The 17,888-nt window shown below is 40.9% G+C and overlaps 1 protein-coding gene across 1 annotated transcript in view; it reads right to left on the bottom strand.

Annotated features, from left to right (window-relative positions):
- The window catches only part of LOC109983824 (ephrin type-B receptor 1), a 100,958-nt gene that overhangs the window by 7,179 nt on the left and 75,891 nt on the right, over positions 1 to 17,888 (bottom strand). The window contains exons 14-19 of the mRNA XM_020633716.3: positions 15,230 to 15,477; positions 11,746 to 11,813; positions 11,082 to 11,229; positions 8,987 to 9,136; positions 1,170 to 1,366; positions 913 to 1,071 (exon numbers count right to left, since the gene is read on the bottom strand). Coding sequence (XP_020489372.2) covers positions 913 to 1,071; positions 1,170 to 1,366; positions 8,987 to 9,136; positions 11,082 to 11,229; positions 11,746 to 11,813; positions 15,230 to 15,477 — 970 coding nt within the window. The remainder of the gene's footprint in view (positions 1 to 912; positions 1,072 to 1,169; positions 1,367 to 8,986; positions 9,137 to 11,081; positions 11,230 to 11,745; positions 11,814 to 15,229; positions 15,478 to 17,888) is intronic.

The following is a 17,888-nucleotide window of genomic DNA, read 5'->3' as shown; positions in this document are numbered from 1 at the left end:
TTAAAGGCAGATCAATGCTGGTTGGAAAATCTGATTTCCAATAATTCACCTCCACGCAACCGCTGAGTCTGCCAGCTTTTGTACGAAGAGTCTGGTGTTTACTTTAGAAGAGAAAGAGTCTTCTTGTTCTTTTTAATGTTCCAAAATTATAACAGAAATTTGAGTTTGTCATGATGTGTTCACGGATATATTTTGAGGTTATGTAATTAATTTCACTGCATTTAACACCATGATGAAAAGAGGAAGGAAGTGATTAAGCCAGCGAGAGTGTTAAGAGAGACAGACAGTCGCACACATGGAGCAGCAGTCAGCCAAGCAGCCGTCCTGCCAGTCGCCCAACTAACAAGACTCAGACTTGGCAGGTGAGCAATGTGAGACGTAGGCAGCGAGAGGCAGGCAGACGAAAAAAACAACAGAGGTAGTTACAACACATTTTCAGATTTATGTGAATTTCCAATTACAATAGACTCCTCAGTTTGTGTTATACTGAATCAGAGTTCACGCCTTCACGTACCAGGATGCATTGCACGTCAGCTGCTACATCCCGGAGCTTGCAGTGCTCCTTTTCTACAGCAATACAGACTTAACAATACAACTTGAATGCTAAATATAACAATGAAGAATGCATCCTAATCCACTCAGATTTAAGGATGCTATCATTTCTATTCTATGATTAGTTAGAGCAAGTTTAAAAACCAAGTGGAGGCAGAGACAAGAAATCAAAGCTATATCAGATAAACTCCTCTCAACTAGCAACTACTTCAGAGCCTGTAGTAGAAGAAGAAACCCTGAGCTTCAACTCGTAGACACATGGTATTGGCAACAGTTACAGGTGTTTTATTAATGCATGCCTATAGGGAGAGATAAAGTTTAAAATTGGGGACTTGTCCCTTTAAAAACAGGCAGACTTACTCGGCTGTGATTTGTGTGACGAGCGGCAGAGAAGTGAAGCCGGAGCCGAGGAAGGAGTCTCTGTACTGGGTCATCTTCAGCGCCGCCAGCCAGTCCTCCACAGAGCTCACCATGCTCAGGTCCGGAGCTCCTCGGTCTAACAAGGGATGATGGGAAGGACTGCAGACGCAAGATACAACAGGAGAGGATCAGGGACGTTCACTGATACAGTGTGTGTGTGTGTGTGTTTATGTAAATGAGTCTGTATCTCTCCTCACACAGGGGGGATGTTGTTGATGCCGGCTTTGAGGGATGCAGGGTTGCGTATCATTTTGTCCAACATGCTGACTATATCAGGGAACTTTGGCCGGGCGTTTCTGTCTTTCTGCCAGCAGTCCAGCATCAGCTGGTGCAGAACTACCGGGCAGTCCATGGGAGCCGGCAGCCTGAAGTCCTGCTCGATGGCGTTTATCACCTGAGACACAGCGAGAGAGTGAAAGATGTAAGAGCGCGAATCAAACGGTCTCCAAGCCGGTCTGCTGAAACCCTCCCCACTCCCTTTCAAATCAAGGCTGAAGACTTTCCCGTTTACAGCTGCCTTTTCAGAACTTCTTTGAAAAAAAATTATTTTCTAAACAATATACAAAAAAACAAATGCGACTGAAACTTTTATTGGAGATGTATAATTGTCTTATCATGTTTTAACCAAGCGGAAACCTCCAGGGACGATGCAGAAGTGCAAAATGCTGCAGTTTGTCGAGTGTCCGCTTGTTCTAATTGTTCTAACTTCTAATTATTGGCTGCAGAAGCATCAGAAATCATACACACCACATTAAAAAAAAACAGTTTTTCAGTTCAATTAACACGTTTACAGCCTGGTTCAAAAAACAAAATATGTCTGATTAGCTCATGTCTCCATCGGCAAACATAGTATGGCGGGTTTTGATTTCATGAAGGATACGAGTTATTCATAGTTAGGTGTCTGACATGATTGACAGGAGGGCACGAGGGTTAAAAACCCGCCTTACCTCCAGCTCTTGAGCTAGTGTGACTGAAAGTTAGGGTGAGACAGGATTTCCAGCATGGCAACAGATGGGTAACGTCATTCAGGCTTCCTCCATTCATATTTACCCTCTATGTTTTAGCTTCTGTTAGAGATGATTTATTTTCTAGGCTTGTTATGGCTTGGCTTTTGGTTGACTTTTTGAGTCAACTTTACGCTTTTAGCTTTTAAAGATACTATAGTTTAGGGCGAGTTGAGTGAAGCACTTCACACAATGGTTGGCAGTATTTTTTTTTGTCCGAGTGCATGAGAGTAAGTACACGCTGCTTAGTCTGTTTTTTGTCCTGGTCCATGAAAGAAATAGATATCACTGAAGCAACAGATTTTTATAATGTACCAATTGGGTGCAAGCTTTGCTGGTTGTTGTGCTTCTTTCTTTATGCTAAAAATTGGTTTCCTTAAAACGATTGCCAATGGCAACCTGGCAACTGTTCCTGCTCTACCCTTGTATTTCGTTGAGAAGTGTTTTATTGATTGAAAGTGGACATGATTTGGTGAGTAAGTAGCCTCTTGGTGAGAGCTGAAGTTTGTGAAAGTTGGTTCAGTTTTTACAGGAGTGTTTTCCACCCACACCTCCACCACCCACAATGTTGTATGAGGAAGAAGAGAAAAGGACTGAAATTAAAGAAAAATCAGGCCACTTCAACTACATCCTTAAAGCTTTGCATATGTTTTAGACGGGTTTTGCATACTGACATCTCTCATTCGAAGGATGAATGTGATTTTAATAGCTGGTTTAGAACACAGTTATATTTTATATTAGAGATGGTTAAAATGGGAAATGGACTTTTCTCGTCTTCTGACTACTGAAAGTGCTTTTACACCACAGGTCACTCAACCCATTCATACACTTTTACACACTGATGGCAGAGGCTGCAATGTAAAGTGTCCATCATTTAAACTAATCCATTCATACACATTCAACACTTTTGAAGCAGCAGGAGCAATTTGGGGTTAAATGTCTTGCCCAAGAACACATTAGACAAGTAGCTGCAGGAGCTGCGGCCCTCTAGCTTTTGGATGAGAGATGACCGACTACCACTGAGCCACAGCCACCCAATTTGCAAAACAAAAGAGAAGGGGGAGTCAGTGAACAGAAGGGGAATGGGATGGAGTAGAAAGTGGCCAAAAGAAAGAATATCTCCTGAAAAGACACACTCAAGTCAGATTTTTATTCAAACTGAAAACAAAGAAAGCAAATGATGGTGTTGACTCCCTGGAGACACACAATCAACTGAGCAGGGAGACCCCAGCCTCTCTATATATCTTCCCCGCCCAGCTGATTGTCATCAGCCATCAGCTGAGGGAGAACGTCACAGGTGCAGTCAATAGCTCCTGATGAGCCAGGAAACCTGTGACCTTCCTTGGGAATATGTCCATAACGTTGGCTGCTTTCAAAACCACCTACTGTACAGTATGCAGTATGAACACATGCAAGATCTACAGTATGCATCAGACCAGCCTCCCTCCCATACTGTTTCCCACCATGCAAAGCACCAGGACAGAGATCGAAATGACGAAAAAGCAACAGCTATCTTAAAAGGGGAAATAATCACAATCGGACCAAGCCACAGAAAGATACCACCGATGATCTTTTTTGATTCTCAAAATCATGAAAATCAAAATGAATCACTGTCAGTCCTTTTTTTTTAAATGTAAGTGGAGGCTACACTGTTGCAGCGTTTGCGGTCATGATGTTCACTTCTGCAAACCAGTTTAGCCGGGGCTGGAATACTGCAAAATAACCGACTGGCAGTCAAACTATGTACTACTGAACGCAGTGTGAAGTAAACAGTACTGCATACTGTGTTCAATAGTAGTATGTAGTATGTGTTTTTTTTAAATTAGCCATTGTCTAACAAACTTCTCTGCTGATGTTTTTTTTCACATTGGACAAAAATAACAAATCCGTTTGTTCCAACAGGTGACTTCTTCAGACCAATAAAGAAACTCATCTTTGAATCAGCAGTGAGGTATATTAGCTTGTCAGCGTTACATTGATTCTGATACACATCAGCTACTGAAATTAGTGTGTGCCACATTCTTTGCTGATGAGCTGATGTTTGTTGTCAGGGCCAATATCGGCCGATACTTATGTCTGACGAATGTATTCTTGCACATTTTATTGGACATATATCTCTGTATTTCCCCCCTCCGTGGCGTAAGTTATCAACTGTATTATGATCAACAAAAGTAAAGAAAACAGGAGATGTGAGTTTTTGACAAATATTTGACATATCCTAACACACATTTAAAACAGGAAATAGAAGATAAGGAATGGTTAAAAAAGAACATACTGTATGTGTGGGAAATCTCACATTTGTATTTGAGGCAATGGGTGACACAAATGATAAAAGGGAGAAAATATGATATGTGATAGAAAATGTGTTATTGTGATATGAACTCAGTAAATTGCTCACAGCATGGTGCTGGTCTGTGATGCTGGATGAAAGAGGAAGACTGATTCAAGGTTGAGTCCTGCTCTCTCGCTTCTGTTTGTGGGACAATTTATATTTTGCTCGCATGCTTTGATAAGTTGGTGAGAGATGTTTTTCTCTGTTCCAGCTCCTTAGTGATTTAGGGCGGGATACGACAGGTGTATTTTCATGGAAGAATCTTGCCTTGTTCAGCTGTATTTTAAACCCCCCGGAAAAAATGCAAGAAGGTGGATTAGTTAAGAGGATTCAATTTCCATTTGAGGACTTGATCCAGACGCAGTGTGCGGTCGCTCAGTGGATCAAGATTTTCAGTGCTGACGCCTGCTGCAGTCTCTCACGTCAGGGCGGGTAGTTTTACAAAAGAAGCTCCTGATATCATCATGCAGGCGCAGGTATCGAGAGTGATCACTATCTGTGCAGGAATCTGTGGGAAGTCTTTTAATACGTTGGCATTCCTTTGGGTGCAGAATGAATTATCCTGAACATCACAGAACTCTTAACTCATTTTAAATGAAAATAGCTGCGCTGCCAAACCGCAAACAATAATCAAACAAATATTAAATGCACCGATCATAATCTCAAATTATTCTCCCCACTGTGTCAGAGATGTGGGAGTATTTGTCTTTAATGTTCACTAACTCTTATTATAGGAATGATAATTCAGTTGTGTAATGCCATGACTCCAACAGTATGTGTCTTACAACAGGTTCTGTATGAAGTCTTCAGATAATATCATCATCACATATCAGGTTACAGTCATCATTATTGTTACACTTAAATGCTTTGTTCCTAAGAGGCCTGGTAAGATTCATTTGGAATAAAAAGCTGCAGATACATTCTTCCTGTACAGACAAAGAGTTAACCTGCATATAAGAAGCGAGCATGACCAACAACAGGTCACCTTATGGTATTTGGACCGTTTGGAAGCCCTCCGTTAGGGTGGAGCTGGTAAGCAGCAACGGGTTAGAAAACATTGGGTTGTCAGGAAACTTGAGCTTGGTTAGTAATGCAATTCATATCAAATGTGAGTTTTTCTATTGTCTAGTTCAGGGTTTGCATTGTAAAATAATCTCACAGAAAAATAGTGATCAACTCCTCAGAGGATCTTTGAGTGTAACCAAAAGCTTGGCATCATTTAATGTTATAGACACACCCATGAACAAAACCTGCTCAAATTGTCTCCTTGAATCCAAACGGGAACATGAACGCAAAGTTTACATCAAGCTGTAATTAACAAAACTTGAAATAAGTAATTAACCAATAAACCAATAAACTTATGGAGAAAACCTTAAATGAGGTACTATTATACTATTCTAGATACTATTGGCTACTTTTTTTGTTGAGTACTTACATTACGTCAAATATTTTAAGTTATCAAAGCCAGAGAAATCCTTAATTTTATGGTCGTTACACCCCGTGTCTTTCATGGCATGACAGAGCCTTCATGACGGACACAAAATGTTGATCGTTGCCATGGAAACACCGGATGTTATATAAAAGACCGCTGCATAACGAAGCGGGAACTGCTACTCAAAGTTGCCGTTCTGTTGCTGTATGCGCTGCTGTGATACAAGTACGTGATATAAATTATACTTTGATACATCGTCGGTAAACATGATCTCTTCCTCAGGTGTGTTTCGCCCGTTCGTCTTCTCAACTAGTGAAGTTTGTTTCTATCGGGGTTGGGGGTGGAGTCGCATGTGAATCACTCCCATGATTCCCCGCCAGCCTCAATGTCATCTTTTGTTACTGTTTATCCTGTGCGTTTAACCATATAGTCAATTAATGACACACCTCCGTACCTCAATACAGTAAATATGAAAACTGGGACAAAAGGAAAACATGGCACACGGTCAAGAAATTGTTTCTCTTCTTCTGTTTCTGTACAACATATCGTGACATTTTTTTTTTTTTTAGCTCAGAGGCAGCTGGGTGACTGCTTCAGTAACCTTTCAAGTATTTGTGCTAAGCTAACAAGCAGCAGGTTGTAGGCAGGTACCAATGTTTAGATACATTTCAGCTGCAAAGCAAAGTGCTGTGCTACTCTTCATATGTTGTTTTATTGCGGGATACGACAAACTTATGGCTAATCAAGGCCTCCTGAATGTTTTATTCCTTTATTTAAGTTATTTATTTCACAATCAATTCCTGCCGCGTGCATGTTTCCCCATAGGTTTCATGTATTCTGTCTGCTGGTCACTAACCATCTGTCATTTTAATACTCAGTAAGTCTAGTTTTCCCCCAGTGTGCGCCGTCTATCTCCCACCACCTGACCCCGACATCCTCCTGCACACCTGTTCCTAAATGCCTCATTACCTTCCCTAGTTACCTGCCCTGCATCCTCAGTGCTCAGCCAGATTCTTTATTGTGCATTTTGTCCTTTTTTAATCCTGACAGCCTCAGTTTTATGACCTCTGCTTGTTTGTGGAGTAAAACCTGCCAGCTTTTGGCCCTGTTGGATTTGTCTGCCTCTCGTTGCTTTGATCATTGACCTTCAAAAGATGAGCAAACCTTTCTGGGCTGTTGCACTGTGTCTTGAGTCTTAGTGCTGCTGCTAAGTTCTTGTTCACATTTTAATGATAGGCATGCTTTTGCCCAAGTCGAGATGCCATCAAATTCCTTGAATCAAAACTTTGAACTTTATTTTTCAGACACTGTCTGTACATTTCAGTGCACATGTAAGCCCCGCTCACAGGAAGCTGAGGCAATGCGACGCTTCTACTACTGTAAAATTTCAGCGCTGGGGATTTGTCTGCTCGCTGGGTGAACTCTACTTGACCCCGACACACTTCTCAGGCTTTGTGGCGCATAAATTCTCCCTAACCACCGCTGTCAATCAAAATAGCAGCGAGAGTAGTAAAACATCACAGGTTCCTTTCATGATTAATTCATGTCGATCACAGCACCTGTGGTGGCTCCGCTGACAATTTCACCACTCTTTCATGTTCTTTGAAATCCGGTGCATGCGTCTGTGTGTGTGTGTGCCTTTAAGTATGCTGCTAGCATGTGTGTGGTTTAGCTGTGTGTGTGTGTGTGTGTGTGTGTGTGTGTGTGTGTGTGTGTGTGTGTGTGTGTGTGTGTGTGTGTGTGTGTGTGTGTGTGTGTGTGTGTGTGTGTGTGTGTGTGTGTGTGTGTGTGTGTGTAGTATGTGCGAGTTTTAAGGTGTGAGGTTCATGCATAGTTAATGCCCCAGCAGACCCTCGTTAGCTGTAGTGGTAACACACACTTTCCCCATCATTATACACTGTGTGCCATTATAAAACTATTTCTGTCATTATACTGATTCCATGTCATTATTGCAGCATAGACCGCCTATATTGCTCTGGATCCGGCGTCGGGGAATGAGGGGTGAGGGAGGGGAGAGGAGAGGCAGTGGGGGGAGGTTAGGAGCAGGGAGGAGAGTGTGATAGTCGAAGTTGATATGGAAACATCCTGACAGAACCTCAGAAATATTCCTGTGTGTTCCTGTTTAAAAATGTTGCCTATCAAGCAAGATATTTCCCCTTATAACTTTCCAGAGGGTACAGCTTAAAACTTAACATGTATTAAATGAGTAACAGGGGGTAGAAAGAACTGATATTAATTGACTGGAGCTGTGGCTGTCCTTGAAAAAAGACAAACCATCTCTAAATATTTCCCAAAAGAAAGTTATTTTCCAGGTGATAAAACCCAACTGAAGCGCGTCAGCGATGTTTAGGGAGACACACGCTCTACACAAACTGGAGGCTTGTGAAATTCCCCCCCGGCTTTCTCTCCGTCAACGCTTTGAGATATATGGTTTCAGAAAGCAAAAATTTGGATTAAGAGGCTGAGCGCTTTGATGTGGGGTTTAGTGCCAAAAGTAACTATAATCTGTGCATCACTTTTCTTCCTCGGAATAGGAAACCTAAAAATAAAAAATTCAGCAATCCAATCTTCTGGAACCTCCTTTTTCATGTACAGCATATGAGCCCCTTAAGGTTTAAACGGTGAAATTGAATACTTGGTTTTAGAAAAAAAAAAAAAAGGATGGGAGGGCAGTTTTTTATGAGTTGAAAATACAAGGATAGCAGAGCACCTGTGCACTTCATTAGAGCCTAAGAACACTCAAAGAGCATTATTGTGTTACCAGCACAAAAAGATGAAAAAGGAAGGTACAGAAGTGGTGCAGCAAATTGACATTTCTTTGAAGGTGATTGAAATAAAGTTGTCACAAAATAAAATATTCCCCGAAGAAAAGATCACGTGGAAAGCAAAACTGAGATGCATTTTTGGGTCCGATGTTCCAGGGAACAAACATTTCTGTGACACTTAAATTGATGTCCTCATTTTCCGTGTGTTTTCCCAGACATGCAGGCACCCTGCTGAGAGAGACGGCAAAGGAAACAAACAAGCACGCCCCAAACCCACCCAGCCAGCCACCCACACACACACACACACATGCATATGTACTTCAGAGAGCGACAACAAAAAAACAGGGTACATGTACAGAATCTTTAAGAGTGACAAACATCAAGGAGAGCACACGCTCCACCTCTATCTCTCTCTCTCACACACACACACACACCACACACACACACACACACACACACACACACACATGCGGTGACTCACATCTTGGTTGCTCATGTCCCAGTACGGCCTCTCTCCGTATGACATCACCTCCCAGGTGACGATCCCATAACTCCACACATCTGAAGCTGACGTGAACTTCCTGTAGGCGATCGCCTCCGGAGCCGTCCACCGCACCGGGATTTTACCACCCTGACAGAAAAAAAGAAAAGAAAGGAAGATGAGAAAGAAAATAAGTAATTTTTTTTTTCTTTTTTTAGGTTTGAAGTGATTTCTTATATACTGTATATATCACACAACACTAAACGGAGGCCCATAAGGTTTAGGTTAAAGCTGCCATTGTTCATCATCATAAACAGAAACAGTGTTAACAGAAAGATTGCTCCTTTGCTTTAGTGTTACAATGGTTTTCAGTTGATTTACTTTAACAGGTTATAAACTGAGAAGTATAATGATGGCACTGTGAACAGATTTTAATGTTAAAAGAGGAATTTATTTGTAGGTTTAGTTTGTAAATCATTCTAAATCATTTTTCTGCACCTTGGAAACCACCTTACTTGGAAACAGATTTGATTTACAGCTTCACAACCATGAGCCACACGTACCAGGAAAATAGTATCAAGGTGCTTCTGAGAAAGCACTCTTACATATTCTGTCACTTGCAAATGATGTGGAAATAGTTTACCTTGAGACACAGTTAAACATTACAGATTTTTAAGCCCACATTCTTCGTTTTTAGTTAAGATAACAGCAAGTAAAAACTCTGAAAATACATCTATATTTTCTTTTTACATCATACATGAATGTCTCTGTGATTCTCTCCAACACATGCAGGATGTAAGGAGGAGCTAGGAAATGTCCGATCTGTGTATGTAAAGGTCCCAGTATCATTTGGTTTGCCATCACTTAAGAGTAGATATCTGTACTGGCTGTAGATATTCTCCCTGATGTGTTTGTGAATGTGTAATGGTGTATTTCTGGCTGCTCCTTGTTTGTGTGGAACTGTGTGGATTGTGCTGCTGTCTTGGCCAGAACAGTCTTGAAAAATAGATTCTTACTCACAGCAAGTTTTCTTTCCTGGTAAAAGTTTTTTTTTAAAGTCAGCCTGCTACCTCATACTGCAAATAGCACCGTATCCTATTATTTAAAACCCATCAGGGTTTATTTGAACAACCTGGTGCCTCGTTTTTAAGTGTGTTTTTTCAGATATGCTTTTTTGCTTTGTCTAACATGTCTTGTATGACATCTTTTTGAATCTGTAAGTCAAATACAATAATCTGCCATTGCAAGCAATACAATAAATGATATTCTATTCTACTCTAATCTATTCTACTCTACTCTACTCTACTCTACTCTTTTCTATTCTACAATATTCTATTCTATTCTACCCTATTCTATTCTACTCTTTTCTATTCTACAATATTCTATTCTATTCTACCCTATTCTATTCTACTCTACTATATTCTACAATATTCTATTCTATTATTTTCTACGCTATTCTATTCTACTATATTATTTTATTTTCTATTCTACTCAATTCTATTCTAATGTACTCTATTCTGTTCTACTCTACAATATTCTATTATATTCTACCCTATTCTATTCCACTCTATTCTGTTCTACTCTACTATATTCTATTCTATTCTTTTCCACCCTATTGTATTCTACTCTACTATATTCTACTATATTCTATTCTCTTATTTTCTATCCTATTCTGTTCTGTTCTACTCTACTATATTCTACAATATTCTATCCTTTTCTATTCTACTCTACTCTATTATATTCTACTCTATTATATTCTACTCTACTCTACTATATTCTACTCTATTCTACTTTATTATATTCTACTCTATTCTACTCTACTCTATTATATTCTACTCTATTCTACTCTACTCTACTCTACTTTATTATATTCTACTCTATTCTACTCTATTTTATTCTACTCTACTATAATCTACAATATTCTACTCTAATCTACAATATTCTACTCTATTTTATTCTACTCTACTCTAATCTACAATATTCTACTCTATTATTTTCTACTCTACTCTACTCTACTCTACTCTATTCCCCCCCAGCAGTGAGCATGTAGCATTGTGGTGTCTTAGTAAGTGTGTTTCCTGTGTGTGAGTCTCACCAGTGAGCTGGTGTAGGTGGGATCTGACGTGTCCTCCTCCAGGTAACGCGATAATCCGAAGTCTGACACCTTACACACCAAGTTACTGTTCACCAAGATGTTCCGAGCTGCCAGGTCCCGGTGAACATAACTCATCTCTGCCAGGTACCTGGAACATCAACGGGATTTACTGTGTGCTGTTATCCAGTGCCAGCTACCTGGGCTACTATAAAACAGGCTAATGAGATTTAGTGTGTGTGTGTGTGTGTGTGTGTGTGTGTGTGTGTGTGTGTGTGTGTGTGTGTGTGTGTGTGTGTGTGTGTGTGTGTGTGTGTGTGTGTGTGTGTGTGTGTGTGTGTGTTATCTGTTCCAGCTACCTTTGATACATTAGGAATGGGATTTAAAGCTTGTATACTTTGTGTTATCACAGCCCGATACCTGCAACAAAGACGCAGAGTGTGTGTTTATGTGTACGTAAATTCCAGTGTCACTTACTGGAGTAAACACAGTTTGTGTTTGTGTGTTTGACTATGAGGAAGAGGTTGGAGGATTTAACCTAACGATATCTGACTATAACACAAAGCTAACTTTGTGCGACAAACATCCAAAGAGTTTTCTTCTTCATCGTACCGATCATAGCGGATTCCTCGAGCAGCTGTCAGCGTGCATGTGTCTGGGTGTTTACCTCATTCCAGATGCGATGCCCCTCAGCATACCAACCAGCTGGATCACTGGGAACTGTCCGTCATTTTGCTGCAAAACCACAAACCGTGATAGAATTATTTTCCGTTCTCATTGTCAGACTTTTTTTCACATTTGTTATTTAAATGAGTAAGTGAGAGATGTATTAGTATCTGACATCCGTGATGCTGTATTAAGCTGTTTCAGATCACTGTTTGGTTGAACAGAATGTGGCTGTGCTGTGATTCAGATTTTTTTTATGCTTATATTTAGAGATAGGACAGTGGATAGAGTCAGAAATCAGAGAGAGAGAGAGAGAGAGCGGGGAATGACATGCAGGAAAGGAGCCACAGGTCAGATTTGCACTCGAGCCGCCCTTCTGGAGGACTGTAGCCTCCTCACATGGGGCATGCACGCTAACCACTAGGCTACCGGTGCCCCTTGTGTTTACATTTTTATACTGAAGTTACTGCACTTTGTCTGGTTTGAAAATATATTCAGTACTGTGTTTGAATCTCTCATATACCCACGTGTCTAGCATGAAGGGGCTAAAACTGAAAGTCATATTGTAATTAGACTAATTAAATTACTTTGAATCCTTAATTTATTCCAAGATGAATACATAAAAAAAAGCGGCTGTCTAAAAGTGTTGGTCCTTATCTCGTCTTTTGTATATGTCTTTGAGTCCAGACTACAAAGGCATACACTGAGGTAGAAGAGGTACGATACAGGTGGTGGCCATGACAACAGGCTTTTTCACTTTCCAGTGCAGCCATTTATAAAACAGATTCAAACACTTTGCCTGGTCAAATAAACGTCCTTCAAACTCATTTCCTCAAGTATACACTGACACCCTCACTTAAGACCTGACAACCTTTCCACACATTTTTAAATAAACGCTTGTTCTTCTTAGTTATGGTCGTCACGTTGACAGACCGTGCAGAACATTGACACAGACAGATGAGCGGCGCTGCATTTCAGTATACTCTAGTTAAAGTCCCCATGAAATGAAGAAAACATTATTCCCCGTTTTAATCCAGCATTCCTTTGTTGAATGTTCATTTATCCGACACCATCTGCCAAATATATTTAAGAAAAAACATATCGGAGTTATTTAAAAAAAAATCACTGAATTTTCTCTTCCTGTGAAACGTTTCAGATATCTGATGACTCATCCTGCTCTCGGGGGTGTTCACACATTTTCTGACCAATTTAAAGGCTTTGTCCGGGGAACATATAGTAAAGCCTAGCGGTTATGTTGAGCACCTCATGTACAGAGGCTATAGTCCTCATCCCAGCTGCTGTGGGTTCAAATCTGACCTCGACCCTTTGCTGCATGTCGCCCCCCCTACTCTCTCAATTCAATTCAATTCATTTGTATAGCGCCAACTCATAACAAGTGTGATCTGAAGACACTTTACAAAAAGCAGGTAAAAGACCTTACTCATTGTTATATTACAAAAAGCAGGTAAAAGACCTTACTCATTGTTATGTTACAAAGATCCGGCCTATCCATCATGAGCACTTTAGCAAAGCAGCAAAAGTTACAGTGGTAAGAAAAAACTGCCTTATTAAAAGGCAGAAATCTTCGACTGGATCCCCGGCTCATGACGAAACAGCCTTCACAGGCCTAGACTGCACCGGGGTTGGAAAGGGATAGGGGGAGAGATGGGATAAGATGCAGGAAGAGGGATAGGGAGCAAGGGGGGTGGGGAGAGGCAGACCATCCGGGGTTGTTCTCTCCTCCCATCACTTCCTGTGTCTATTGACTGTCCTCTCTAATGAAGGCAAAACGTCCCAAAAACACAACTTGTCGAAGCTAAAGATCCAAACAAATTCATCCCAACACTCTTTTATCTTGTAACTGGTTATATGCTGTTTCAGTTGGAAATACATAGAATCTCTTAAAGCTCTGCTTAATGGAGACTTTAATGGAAACTTTTACGGCCAGGTTGACCAATGCTGTACACAAGTGGCTGTTGAAAGTTGAAAGTTGAAAGTTCAACGTTTTTTCACGTTCTGAAGGTGAAATGTTTAGGAAACTAAAGTTGTTGTGTTAAGCGTGAATAACTGGATGTGATGCGATATGTGAGAAACAAGACATGACGGTACAGTGCAAGATAAGACATGGGACAATACCATTCACTTTATTTCCCCTGTAGGGAAAATGTCTTGGACTTGACTGCATTTAGTATTCTCCACAGTGAGAACAGAAAAGCCTGTCACACCACTGACAACCAAAAACAACATAAATTGCAACCTCAATAGAATATTATTATCTATATGTACAGAAAATGACTAATTAATAAAAAGGCTTCTTATTGTTCCTACAATGAATCCTCACCACTTTCAAATCTGCTTATAAGAAGGAATTTGCAGAACAATGACATAATTTAATTTACCATGACGTTAATTTCCTCACGCAAACATAAAATCCCGCGCTGAATATCAAAACCTAAAAGATGAACAATATATAAATATATATTTTGAGGATCATGAGGCTTGTCGTCTAAAACCTAAAACCCCAAAACAACTCGCCTCTTTGCTTTCCTGCTCTCCCTCCTCTGGGCCTGACGGTCCCCGGCTCATATAAAACATCACTGACATCCAGGCTGACATGGTTTCAGTCGAAGTTGTGTGTGTGTGTGTGTGTGTGTGTGTGTGTGTGTATGTGTGTGTGTGTGTGTGTGTGTCTTTTAATTCACTTTGTGCATCAAACTGCTCCTTTGATGCTCCTCGAGCCTAATCCTCTGCAGGCAAAACCTTATTCTAGGTATGCACACACACACACACACACACACACACACACATTGATCCTCTAGGTCCTGTCCCTGCAAGATGGTCACCCTAGGACAGCAACACCACTGAGATCGATCATTGTGTGTGCGTGTGTGTGTGTGTGTGTGTGTGTGTGTGTGTGTGTGTGTGTGTGTGTGTGTGTGTGTGTGTGTGTGAGTCAGCGGATGATGTCTGAGTCAAAAGGGGTCACGCTGTGAGAACCAAAACATCAAAGAGTTTCTCTCTCTGTCTTTAGAAGCGCCTCGAAAAAGGAGGGCAGGATCAAAGAGACGGACGGAGAGACGCGCAGAGCGACAAACAGACGGGCAGGAAAGCAGACAGACCGGCAGGATGAGGAGGGAAGAGCTCAGGGAAGGAAACATGAAGAGAAAAGGAGGAGCAGGAGGCTTGTTGCTGTATTTGTATTGCTTTACCAAAAAAGCTCATAATTCTGTTTGGCTGTTTACACTTTGTTGAACTACTCGCTGTGACTGTGTCACTTGATTTAGAGTGTCGCATAATAAGCCTTTAATTGTGTGACTTGCCCTGTTGCACTCCTGAAATGTTTCCAGTCAGGCAAAGCATGAAAAGCCTTTTTGTAACTTTGATTCATGAGCTGTACGAATAAACCTCTTTAGAATGATTCAAATATTTCAAATAGCTAAATCTGTAAGTGTCTGTGTGTGCAGCACGTTTGGGTTTCCGTTTACCCTGAGGAAGAAGTCGAGCGCTCCGTTCTCCATGAACTCCGTGATGATCATCGTCGGCCGGCTCTTTGTGACCACGCCCTCCAGTCGGATGATGTTCGGCTGGTCGAACTGGCCCATGATCGACGCCTCGGACAGGAAGTCCCGCCTCTGCCTCTCCGAGTAGCCAACCTTCAGCGTCTTTATAGCCACGGGGAGTTCTTTTTTCCCCACAGGCTTCAGGCGACCTTTGTACACCTCCCCGAACTCACCTGCGGAAAACGGATAAACAATAACAAAGCCGGATTTGAAAAATGTTCAGTTAAAAACAAAATTACAAGTAAGCTGTGTTACCTCGGCAGGGGGGAAAAACAAGAGCACTGTTGGGAATGGTTGTTTTGTAGGAGCTCCTTTAGTTTCAAAGCCCTTACATAATTATTGCATAATAAAGGGGGTCTCATAAATAACTGCATTTATTATCACATTTTATGGTGCAAAGTGGGTCATATGGGCTGGAATTCTCACCAGCAGGCTACCATACTTTATAAAAATACTTCATCAATAAAAAAATCCAAGAACATATTGTCCTTTGCAGCAGATGTTTTGGGGGCAGCGAGTGTTAAACACATAAACTCTCTTCGTCGTGGGAGCTGCCCTCTGCACCCTCCACTCACAGTGATGCGTCTCTGCTCGGCCAGATTCACGTCGTGGGAACATTGAAGGTATTTCTGCAGACTGCAAGAACAACAAAAAACTTGATTCTCCTCAATAGCTGGTCTCTTGGGTGAGAAAAGGTCTGCAGCGGAAGGAGGGCAAACAGGATAAAAATGACAGTGCTGTTGTTATTGCTAAGGCACTTGGCTTTGCACACAGCACCTAAACTGTCTTCTTGTGGTTTTAAAGAAAGTGCAGACAGGTGACCTCAGGGATAAAGAGACCGTGATGAAAACATCAGGATCAAAGGTTCAATCCCGGCCTGCAGTTTCATTTGTCTGGACGGCCAAAGCATTTTTTGAAAACTCTGCACGTGTGCTCTGTGGCAGCAATTTATTGTGCCCCAGGTCTCTGTGGTCACAAAGGAGGTCAGGACGTCTTCTTGCTATGGGGCTATTTAGCATCAAGTGACGTTACCTAAAAACCAGCACTAGACCATATTTAAATATGGTCTAGTGCTGGTTTTTGATACCTAATTAGATTTTTTTTCTTTCTGTATATTTAAGATGGAAAATCGCAAACTCACTCACTTTGGTCAGGTGGGCTGTGCTCATTTATTCATTTGATTATATCCTCTGTTGTTAATCTGAATCTGAATTAGTGTTGTAGTCAAGACCACACTGAGACATACCTTAGACCAAACTAACCGGAGGTTAAAAATTAAATTATGAATGAACTGAAGTTATTCTTTCTTTTTAGAAAAGGGGTGTTTTCCTTCTAATCACAGTTATGACATGAAAAAAGTCGATGGTCTTGATTTAATATCCGGTGTCTGCCCGGCCTGAGACCAACACAAGACCGAGTAAAAATCCTTTGGATTCCAAGACCGAGACCGAGACCTTCATAAGTGGTCAAGAGACTAAGACCGATTTCTAAGTACTACAACACTTATCTGCATAGTAAATATATTGAAACAACATTTTCCTGAGGTGTATTAGAATGAAAAACAGTATAAAATATAAGAAGAAAGCACAAACACTAAATTTAATACTAAAAGTTCAGTACTTGAGTCATGCACGTTTTGTTTAGTTAATGATACATGGGAAAGTTGACGTCAGAAGATTCATACTAATGTTATCTCATACTGATGTCTTTCTTTAACGTGCTGCTAAGTTGACGTCTCAATGGGCACAGATAGTTACAGTGTAAAAAACATGAACTCGTTTTAACCTCCGTGTCTCTGAATGGTTTTCAATGGACAGAACATTTCTTTGATGTGACGGATTTACAGGCGTCTTTTGTCAAAATAAATGCAGCCGTACGCTGCCTGGGGACGTGAAAATTGAATATCACTCCTGAATAAAAGTGCTCATTCCTGAGATAAAAATCAGTGCGTGAATAATGGATGAGTGATGGGAATTGGATGACAGGCTGTGTCGTCCTGTCTCACTGTGATCTCTGCTCCACATCTCACTGCTCATTAAAAACTATCTGCTGTCACCGCTAAACCCAAAGAAAGGGAGATGGATGGAGGGGGAAAAAATAGAAAAGAGAAGAAGACAGGAAAGAAAAAGATGGAGAGGTGAAGAGAAGAAAGAGTGAAGGTGGAAACTAAGCAGTATTTGTTATAAAGTAGAGAATGAAAGGAAGAAGGAAAATATGAAAGGAGTAACACTGACAAAAGTTTTGATGATTTGACACTTTTCAATACCATGGTGTTGTTTTCAAGTTAATTTTTTCGGCCATTTTTTTTTGCCTTACTGGTTAGGACAGCTGAAGAGAGACAGGAAATATTAGGAGAGATAGAGAGTGGGGACTGACATCCAGCAAAGGGCCAAAGGTCACTGGCACTGGCTAAATTGGACGAATACATTGGCGACATATTGGTACCAAAATGTTGAAAATGTGTTTGTGTAATTGAGAGAACATTAAATACCGAGTGTTCCAAAACCAATGAGTATTGGAACAGTTATGCATATTGTTTGACTTTTGCACAGTTGAAAATTCTGGTACAATGACAACCTTAGAA

Source organism: Labrus bergylta, chromosome 6 (genome assembly GCF_963930695.1).
Source record: "Labrus bergylta chromosome 6, fLabBer1.1, whole genome shotgun sequence".
NCBI lineage: Eukaryota > Metazoa > Chordata > Actinopteri > Labriformes > Labridae > Labrus > Labrus bergylta.
The sequence above is the reverse complement of the archived record's forward strand: the minus strand, read 5'-3'. Positions and strand labels throughout refer to the sequence as shown.